The 11,026-nt window shown below is 36.7% G+C and overlaps 1 protein-coding gene across 12 annotated transcripts in view; it reads left to right on the top strand.

Moving 5' to 3' along the window:
* The window catches only part of Map2k5 (mitogen-activated protein kinase kinase 5), a 236,736-nt gene that overhangs the window by 2,214 nt on the left and 223,496 nt on the right, over positions 1-11,026 (top strand). For 11 of the 12 annotated variants that reach the window (XR_013438726.1, XM_078049410.1, XM_040276276.2 and 8 more), the window contains one exon: positions 4,417-4,465. Coding sequence is in view for 10 of the 12 variants with exons in the window: in XM_078049410.1 (XP_077905536.1) it covers positions 4,417-4,465 (49 nt within the window). In the remaining 2 variants the exon portion in view is untranslated. Of the gene's footprint in view, positions 1-4,410; positions 4,466-11,026 lie in introns of those variants that run through there. The other variant, XM_078049411.1, reaches the window with a different exon arrangement.

The raw sequence follows: 11,026 nt of genomic DNA, 5'->3' as shown, positions 1-11,026 counted from the left end.
CTCTTTCACCATACCTCCATGAGCATCCTGTGCCCCAGGTCTGTATAATCACTGTCAATTCTCCCAGGTGCTCAGGCTGCACTGTCCTTTTCTTCAGCTAGCCAACTCTCACCTGTCCTTCAAAGTCAAGTTTTGCTTTTCCTCCATGATAGGTTGGTTGGTTATGTGGCTGTATCTGTGTTTCTGCAGTTTCACGTGCTACTCCAGCAAAGCACACATTTGGTCACAATTATTTGCCTGTTTCTTTAGAAGATTCACTGCTAGAGGAGATGGAGATCTTTGTTTCCCCCTATCTCTGCTGCTTCACAGGGCCATGAAATATTTGTTTAATGGTGGAGTTTAAAAGAGGATGGCTGCAATTATAATTCTGTGGACACAGTACTGGGTTTTGATTCAAGAAATTTGGGCTTAATTGCCATCTGTCCCACTAATAAGACAAATTATTTACCTCTCTGAACATCAGTCTCCCTATTTGTAATAGATTTGTGAAAGGTGAGGTTGGGTTGTGGCTTAGTGGTAGAGCACTTGCCTAGCATGTGTGAGACACTGAATTCGAACCTCAGCACCACGTGAAAAATAACCAAAATAAAGGTATTGTGTCCATCTACAACTAAAAAGATTAAAAAGAAAAGATTTATGAAGGTTAAGTGAAATTTGTGTTTATGATGAGGAAGATGAGTTTTCTCTTATTTTTATTCATTTGGAACAACAAAATATTATTTTGTGTAGAATAGTACAGTGTTGAAGACCTCAAACTCTGAATCCAGGACGTCTGGGCATAAATTGGAAGTCCTACCATGTGAGCAGGTGGCCTTTTATTTCAGTTTCCTCTTTTTTTTTTTTTTTTTTTTTTTAAGGAAGAGAGTAAAAACAGTGCCTACCTCATAGAGTCGTAAGGACTGCTTGGGTTGATGCGTACAAAGCACTTAGAACAATCTAGCGTATAGTAAGTGCTCTCGAAGTGTTGTCACTACAACATAAGGGATAGGCTCTTGGTTTTCTGCTTCTTGAGCACTTCCAAATTGTTCCTGACCCAGGATTTGTGGCCTAAAGGAGACACTGCTCAAATGGCCCCATTGCTAGTGCTCAGAGTGCCATATGTCCGCCTTGCTCTTGTAAGTCTAGGTGGAGTATATTTGTCAAGAAGGCCCCATGTAGGTGCTGTGTGGTTTCCTAGGGAGTTCTGCCAGCATGCAAGCCAAGAGATCCCTGTGGTCTGCTCTCCCATTTCATTTCATCTTTTATCAAGAAAAGGCAAAAAACCCCCATCAGAATGTCATTATCTCTGGCTTGGAATCTTAAACTTCAAAGTTATATGAAAGCTAGAAACATCTCTTCTAACCTACTTGCTTCCTACTCCCACCTTCTCAGTTTTCAAATGTGGAGGCATGAACCCCAGAGGGAAAATGCCTTGCTGAAACCATATATAGCTAGTGTTTGGCAGAACTTAACAGAAGCCATGCTGCATCACTGAGTTAGCATAATTGAACATCGCAGACCACATGTGAGTTGTTCAGGGCTCTTCACCAAACTTCTGGGAGACCCTGGGTAAGTCAGTGGGCCTCTCTGGACCTTGTCTTTTGTCTGATCATCTAGCACTAGCTACAGTGTGAAGGAGGTCTACTTGGTCCCTAAGGGCAGAGGCATTTGGGTATCTACTGTGTCTGATTTTCAGCTCTCTGGGTTTCTTCTTCTCCCTGGGACTGAGTCCTTAAGTTCTAGGAAACCTGTGCAGGATTTACATTGGTTTAGCACATGGTAGAAGAGAATGCCCAGTCTTCTCCCTCTGTTCTTTGTACCCCGTCTGTAAGTCCCAGCTCCTGATTTTTCATCATCTGTAAAATTTGCCTAAATGAAGCCTGTGATTTTTTCCTTCCTCCCGAGTTAGCAAACACTATTTGCTATTTATATCTTTAGTTTGGCTCTTATACTAGAAGTGCCTTACATTGTTAGACTTTATCTCTGATCAGATTCTAGTCTTCCTGAAGTCAAGGAACAAGTCATTATTCTAGAGCCTACTTACAAAGCTCCTGGTATGTAGGCGCTCAGTTATATTTTTGGTCTCTCAGATATTTATCCAATTTATCGAAAGGAAGGAGAAGGATCAAGAAATGATCACTGTCAAGATATGTAAATTTCATTTCATTTTGAAACAAGGTGAGGTAAAAGGTTATATTGTTTAAAGGTAGGAGAAAGTCACTTGGAAATAAGTCCTTTAAATATAACTGGAAAATATACATGGAATCATTAAATGTACCCTGCTTAAAAATGAGCAGGAGATATTTAATAATATTCAGACTTTTTACCCCTTTGTCATTATTTATTTATTTTTAAAAAACCCAAAATGGTCAGCTGTGTTTGCATGATTCTCTCAATCAAATTTGCTATTTTTCTCTCTTTTCTCCTGTCAGATGTAAAACATGTGGGGCGCCATATTTATATTGATGGGCAAAGCATGCCATTGCTGCCCAGCAGGGGTTTCAGCTGGTTATTAGAAATTTTCTGTTTGATGGGGTCTGCTACTCTTAAGAAGGAAGGAGTCTAAGTTAGATTGTTAATTCTGCAGAGACTTAGTTCACATCTCAAATTTGGTTGTCAGAGTGTTTGGGGCTCTTTGGAAGTAACCAGTGATAACCTCCCCATTTTTTCCATACTGGTTAAAAAAGGGTCTTTATTAAATACTGAGAAGGGGTGGAGCCAGTGAGCAAATTATCCTCCTCCTCCACTGAATTTAAAGGTTTAACATGAGGTAAGCTTTGTAATGTTCTAGTGATCAGTGATTTACTCATTTAACAGACACTAATATGACACTTGCCATGTGTTAGATACTCTTCTAAGCCCTTTACAATTATTAACTTACTAGTTCTACAAGGTGGGTACAGTTATGCTCTCTTTGTTCATATAGGGAAACTGAGGCATGGAGAGGTTCATTCACCCAGCTGGGGAGAGGCGGAGCGGCATCCAGCCCTAGCAGCCTGGTTGTAGTTGATGCTTTTGAGTTTTTCATTGAGATGCCTGAGTCCTTTATTCTGTACTTAACTGTGTGTTTTCCTGTCAAAAAACTACTTTTTCCCTTTAAGTATGTAGAAAGAATTTTCTAACCCTAAAATCTTTTACAGATACTTCCTCAGAAAGTTGATGTTTCATTTGCTAAGACTAGAGTCAGAGAAAACATAATCTCTTTTGACTCTAATGAGCAAGGGCTGCCTAAGACAGTTCTCTTTGATCAATTTTATATGCATAGATTTATTTAAAAAAAAAAACACTGTAGAGGCAAGACTATTATGCAAATTGCCACTGCAGCAAAAGCTTCTAAAGAATTGCCTTTAGAGGAAGTTGCAGCCGCTACTCTGCTAAGTGCCCTGCTTGGAAGGGCTGTGGGCTCCCTGCTGAGAAATATTGCAAGCGGCTGAGGCTTTGTCAGCTGGCTGCCTGGTGCCAATTCTGGCACAGCCTGGCAGGGACATTGTGGGAGGGCTCTCAGAGAGAAAGGAGGTTTGCAGGACATTCGGATGGGACTGAACATAATGCAGGGTCACTTTCTCCAGAACTCGGGTGTTCTGTGCCTCTTCATTTAAACTGTCTCTAGAGTAATCTTTGAGTGTTTCAGCTTTTTGGATTCACATTGACATGAGATTCTCTATACTGTTTTGACTTTTTCATAGGCTAGATTAAATTTTATTTTGGTGTCATTAAATATGTTTTCTATTGCTGAAGTGTAAGGGCTGATAAGAACTCTGTGTGAAATGTTGTTTTATAGGTTTAGATCATCATCATGGAAACCCATGTGCTTCACTCCTACCACTGTGAGTGCAAGGCTGCACTTGCCTGTTTCATAACAGGAACCACCTTTGTTGAATGTCTACAATGTGACAGTTCCCAGGCTTATATTTACTATGTTATTTAGTTTTTACAGTACGTCCAAGAATATTACTAGATCCATCTTGGAGGATAATCAGATTGAAGCTCTGAGAGTTTAAGTGATTTTGTTTTTCTAAGTCATGCATCTAACAAAGAGTTGAGATCCAAAACTAAGGTGGCCTGACTCCTAGACTCCTTTCTCTTTCCCCTGCAGTACATTCCATAGCCTCCCACAGAGGAAACCATTTGTGTGTGTGTGTGTGTGTGTGTGTGTGTAGATACACAATAGTGTAGTTGCGTGCTCTGTTGAATTGAGAGTAAAAGATTGTTATTAATACAAATCTAGAAATTTCCTGAAGATTTTTCTCCTTGGAACAGAGATTTAAAGTCTGGGAATACTTTGATGGGCTAAGTGTGATTATGAGCTAATGTTTTTATAGTTTATGTCAACATTTCAAAAAGCTTTCCCAGGTTCTCATATTTCCTCTAGAATTTGCCACATGTTAGCAATAAAGAAGATGGCTAATTGTGTTTCTTTATTCTTTCTTTGTTTAGGATGTGATAGGCCAGGTTTTGCCTGAAGCAACAACTACAGCATTTGAATGTAAGTGTGGCTTGAATACTTTCTTGACTATTTCTTTCTGCAGTAATATTTCAAAGGGTTTATGGGTTGTATTACTTTAGAAACTGACAAAATCAGATTATTTATGATCATCATATGGTACATTTAAATATTTATAAATTAATACAAGTTTAATGATGATACTGAACTGAGTAATATTTTCTTATTTAATCATATCTTGGATGTGCATATTTCTACAATATAGCTTTAATTACCAACATGACCTTTATCTGCTCTTGCTCCTTACTATAATAATATTGTGGGGCAAAATGAAAGGTGTAAACTACCTGTAGACCAATGATTATTGATTAAGAGATTTTAATCCTTTACTGCTTTAAAACATAGCAATGGAGTAGAGCTTTTATGTGAGCATTGCAATGGAATAATTCTGTTTTAGTGGGGCTTGGCAGGACTGCTAGGTGATGACAGGAACTCTTTGGGTCTTTTTTTTTAATATATATTTTTAGTTGTAGGTAGATTATTTATTATTATTATTATTATTATTTTTAGAAAGAGAGAGAATTTTAATATTTATTTTTTAGTTTTTGGTGGACACAACATCTTTGTTTGTATGTGGTGCTGAGGATCGAACCCAGTGCTCACACATGCTGATAAGTGCTCTACCACTGAGCCACAACCCCAGCCTACTTTGGTTTTGAGTCCTTTCCCTCTCCACTGACTTGGCTTCCAGACAGGGCTGGGATGTGCTAAACAACTGGTTTTGAAATGAACCATGTCATTGCATTGGAGGCCACAGTGTGAGATTAGTCAATAGCATAGAGGCCCAAGTCCTGGGAAGGATAAGAGTTTGAACTGTGATTCCTGTCGGTATTTGAAGAAGCAGACCAATGTTCAGCATCAAAATCTTTTTTTTTTTCTACATGATAGTGTACTTTTGGTTTCTGTTTTTTAAAAAAGTTGGTTACTGACAGATAGTATGTGGGTACCTCCTCTTTGGAGGACAATCTGACAATATTTATCAATATGTGAAGTGTTTAAGACCTTTAACTCAGCAGATCCACTTTTGGAAACTACCCAACAGAAATAACTATACATGTGCCAAATGCACCTCAAACAAGATGTTCATTGTGAGCTTATTTTTATTAGCACAAAATTAGAGGTAAACTAAATATGTAGTATAATGGATTAATACATTGTGGTTTACCCATATTCTCAAGCTAAGCAGCAATTAAAAGAATGAGTTAGGACTTTATGCATGGACATGGAGAGGAAGTCAAGGGTTGAATCAACAAATAGTTGATTCATAGTATGATAATAAGATCCCAATTTATGAAAAATTCACCCCCATGTATATTTTGAGGGACAGGAACCGAAGAGTGCCTGCTGCAGTGCTTTCCTGTTGTCTCCCCTGGAAGGCAGAAGTGGGACCTGGGGCAGTGAATGGAAGAGCATACTTTTTACTTTATATATTTCCCTATTTTTGAATAGTTTTCAATAATTATTACTGGTTTTCAAAAGCTACTATGAATAGGATTGTGAAGCTACTGAAAGAAATCTAAATAGAGGCTGCAACACTGTATATATTTCAGATGCAGTGTCAATAGTATAGTATAGTGCTTCACAGTCCTACTCACAGTAGGGCTGAGGCTGCAGCTCAGTGGCAGAGCACTTGCCTAGCATGTGTGGGGCACAGGTTTCGATCCTTAGCATCACTAAAATAAATAAATAAACAAACAAATAAAGGCATTCTGTCCATCTACAACTACAAAAAAGAATTTAAAAAAGTAATAATTATTGAAAAATACTATACCAATTAATAAAATAAAATATTAATTAACTGCAATAGGCTATATTGTTGACACAGTATCTGAAATATATACAGTGTTGCAGGCTCTTCAGGGGTTTCAGTGGGCAGCCTGAGAGTCTGCATTTGCAATATGTACTGTTACCAGAAGCTGTGCTAAAAGCATTCCATGATCAGTGTTTATTTTAACCTTCACAAAGTCCCTACTTTGAAGGACCATTATCAGCTCCATTTCAATTGAGGAGAGGAAATCTCCTTTAAGGACTTCTCCTTTGAGGAAAGGACACCTTTGAGGAATTTTCTCAAATAAGTGGTAAAATGGAATTTCTAGAGTAGATTCCAGAGCATATATTCCCAGCCATTGTGTTGGACTTGTTCTGAGAGTTATCGTAATTTAAATCATGTAGTCTGTTTTTTCTAAGCCCTGCAAAAAGCAGCTTACTTTGTACTTTCTACTTCTTGCTTTCTGGGTCCCCAGATGTGTGCCTACTCCACTGGCTCCCAGAGTTAGAGTTCATATTAATAATAATAATAATGATTGTTTTTCCTGTCATTTATTGGTGGCTTTCTCTGTGCTAGCCAACTGGTAGGTGTTTTACCTACTGGATTGTGCCTGTGACTTTAATAATCTGTATGATGGCTTTGTGAGGTAAGAAAGTTAAACCTATGGGGAAAGTGAAACTCAGAGACAGGTGAGTATCTCTGTTCTCTGAGTGGTGTAGCCCAGATTCAAACACTGCTCTTTGTAAAACTTTCACTCTTTATAACTAAGCATGTTGAAAACCTCTGGAGTGTTAAGTATAGGAAAAAAACATTTAAACTTCTATGTTTAAGTTCTGTGACATGTGCTTTTCCTCTTCTCTCAGCAAGGGCAGCAGCTCTATACCCATCTACGACTGGACCAGTTTTATATGGAAAACAATGCAAACAGAAGCACACACATAGACAAAATAACAATAGGGCTTATTTTTTTGTGCTTAGATTACTGTGTACTTTCCATTACAGACTTGAAGTCCTAACTGGCTTTTCTTATGACTGTTCTAGGGTGGCTTATTTTTTTCTGAACCAAAAATCTGAACCCATAAATGGAACTTATATATAAGAAATAGCTAAGAGATAGTTTATAAATTAATTTACTGGAATTTGGGGGATATATCTGTGGCTTATGGGTATAATGAACAGCCCTCAAATGAATACAACTTTATTCAAAGAAATGCTTAAGGCATTTAGTAAGTATTTAATACTAGAAGCATATACCCAACATTAATTGATTTCTTATACAGGAGAGGTAACATTTTATTCAGTGATATGAATTAAGCAGTAAGAGAAAGGGCAGATGTCAGATCTACCTGTTTTACATAAATGTAGAAAAAAAAGAAAATAGAAAACAGGGTAAAGATTAGGTGATGCTACAGAATTCTCTCACAGATTCTCCATCTTGTCAGTAAAACCTATGATGATTCCGGATGGGGCACGCCCCCTCCCCCACTAAACCTTTACTAGGATAAGCTACCCCCTGGTCAGCTGTGTGTTTTTCTCCTTCACTAAATTTTTGAGTTACTTTGTGATAGATACTACACTTTATTTTGCTGTTGCTCTCTTCTTAGTACTGAGCATTAGAGCCTTAGAAGATTGTACTTGTTGAACAAAATGGAAAGGTACATGTGTCTGTATTCAAATGGGAATTATAAAATACACATGATCTAAAGCTAAACAAGTAATTTCCTTTTTCGTATTATTTATGCTATTGTCTGGGCATGACATATAATTTGTTGGTGGTGAATAATTCAGGCCCCAAATTCAAAATCCAGGGGTACAGAGGGGCAGAAGGTTTGTGGGGGTGACAACCTTTCTGATTTCTTGTCCAAGGGGAATTAGGGCTGGTTGAGAGGAGAGAGGCCAGTCTGAGCTAAACTTGCCTTTTGGACTAGTGGTCCTAAACCTCTATTTTTTCTTACCCTTTTCATGTCCTTTCTCTCTCACAACTATACTACAAATGAAAGTACTTTTTTTTTTCTTTTGGATATCTGTTATGATATTTGTTGATGAGATTTTTAAAAAATTTTTATTTATTTTTATGTGGTGCTGAGGCTCAAACTCAGTCCCTCAGCATGCTAGGCAAACACTTTACCACTGAGCCACAACCCCATCCCCAAAAGTACTTTTTAATAGTTACAGTTTGATTTGTTTTAAAGTGAAGAAGGTGTAGATAGTCTTTTTAAAAAAGTCTAAGCAACACAGAAAAAAGGGAAAAGAAGTCTCTATTTCCTCAAGTCCTCTGATTTTATTGTTTTTCATAGTTAGCAATTTCTTCTGTATCTTTACAGAAATTTTCTCTGTACTATGTTCTACTTTCCCCTGACCCTACTAAATAGTATATATTATACCTCTTTCCAGTATCTACTTCATTCTCTTGGATAACTATATTAAACTTAATTTTATGGCTATGGCTTAATGTAATTAATCTATTTATTGACATTTAATTGTCACCAGTTCTCAGTTTTAGAAAAAAAATGCTGAACTCAACATAGATGTCTTATATCTTTCCTGGTTATGGAAATATGTTTTGTAGGATAAATTCCTAGACTTTGGAACTATGGAGACAGAGAGTACCCATATTTTAAATTCAATACCTAGTACCATGTTTGTTTTTCAAAAGTAGGACCAATTACACTTCCACCAATAATGCGTAAGAAAACCCATTTCTCTTTACTATTACCAACTCTGGGTATTAGCAAAAATTTTAGTTAATGTCAATTTGATAGGTGAAAAAATATTATAATACTGTTTATATTTAATTATGAATGAGCTTTATCATGTTTTTATTTGTATTTAATGTTTGTAAACTTTTTTTGGTCACCTTTGCCCATTTTTCTATTGTTATTTGTTTTTTAAAATTGATTTAAGAGTTTTCTTGTAAAGAAAATCAGCTCTTTGTGTTAACATGTTACAGATATTATTATTCAGTTTATTTCCATTTTTGTTTTTCTATAAAGAAGTTAAAGTTCTTACATGGTTGAATTTATCACATTTTCCTTTGTGACTTCTGACTTCATGCTTAGAAAGTCTTCCATATTCTAGGATATTGAAAAAACATTCATTTGTGTTCTTTTTTCTTAATGAAGTTAACACACAGACACATATTAGTTATGTATATCAATATGTACGTTTGTATGTATCATAGTTTTTAAAGCATGCATTTTTTTATTGCAAAGATGAGGGTTGTTTTGCTTTTTATTTTAAACTCATACCATCTTCAGTTTATTTCTGTGAAAGAAGTCAGGTAGGGATCCAGCTTTATTTTTCTGACAGATAGACATTTGATCTTATGCCGGTTATTGAATAATTTGTCTTTTCCCAGATGTGAAAACATTTCTGAGATGAGGCCAGGTTCTATAACCATAAAAAATCCTGTATGTTTGCATGTGTGGGCCCTACATATGCTGTAGGAGCCTGACATTCATATGTGCCCAGAGACCCCTGCTGGTTTTCACAGTTTCATTAGCAGATTAATGAGTGCACCAACACATGAGGTGATAAAAATCTACCGTGCCCACTAATGCATTTCTTGTGAGTGTCTGTTACACGTGTTCCTCTCCCTGGATTTTTCTCTAGACAAGTAATTACTTTGAAATGACTGTTGGACTGGTGTTGCTGGACAGTAAGATCTCAGTGGTGACTTAAAGGATGCATTTTGAATTTATATAGACAAATGCTGGCTCACACACATAGATGCCATGTGGTTTCACTTTTCCATGGCACTCTGACTTCACAGATTCAGGACTAGATCCATTATAAGTATTTTTGCACTTGACAAACTGTGCATCTGAATTTGATTTAGATATTTTTGTGTCTACCTTTAACCTGACTGTTTTATACTCATTTCTCTTTTTTAAAAAAATTTTTTAGTTGCCAATGGACCCTTATTTTATTTATTTATATGTGGTGCTGAGGATCAAACCCAGTGCCTCACACATGCTAGGCAGGCACTCTACCACTGAGCCACAACCCCAGCCCCTATACTCATTTCTCACTGGACTTAATTCTTTCATTTGCTTTATGAGTTTTTGGACGATTATTTTGTATTTTGGGTGGGAATCTTTATTATTTTTTCCATGTATATTGGTGTATTGTAGTTGTCCATAATAGTGGGACTTGTTGTTACATATTTATACGTGCACACAATATAGCAATATAATTTGGCCAATATCATTCCCCAGTATTTTCGCTTTCCCTTCCCTCCTCCTTTTCCCTGGTTCCTTTTCTCTATTCTACTGATCTTCTTCCCATTTTCATGGGATTCCACCCCCTACCTTTTTTTTTTACTTTTTCTTCTGTAGCTTCCACATATGAGAGAAAACATATAAAAAACATATTCTTGACTTTCTGAGTCTGGCTTATTTCACTTAGCATAATGTTCTCAAGTTCCATCCATTTTCCTGCAAATGATATAATTTTATTCTTTATGGATGAATAAAACTCCATTATGTATATATACTACATTTTCCTTATCCATTCTTCCACTGATGGACACCTAGGCTGGTTCCATAGTTTTGCTATTGTGAATTCTGCTGCTGTTAACATGGGTAGGCATGTATTGTTATAGTATGATGACTTTAGTACTTTAGGATAAGTACTGAGGAGAGGTATAGCTGGGTCATATGGTGATTCCATTTCTAGTCATTTGAAGAACATCTTTACTGATTTCCATAGTGGTTGTACTAATTTACAATCTTGACTGGGAATCCTTAAACCAACACATCATATATTATTTTAAA

Source organism: Ictidomys tridecemlineatus, chromosome 5 (assembly GCF_052094955.1).
Source record: "Ictidomys tridecemlineatus isolate mIctTri1 chromosome 5, mIctTri1.hap1, whole genome shotgun sequence".
Classification (NCBI taxonomy): Eukaryota; Metazoa; Chordata; class Mammalia; order Rodentia; family Sciuridae; genus Ictidomys; species Ictidomys tridecemlineatus.
The sequence above is the reverse complement of the archived record's forward strand: the minus strand, read 5'-3'. Positions and strand labels throughout refer to the sequence as shown.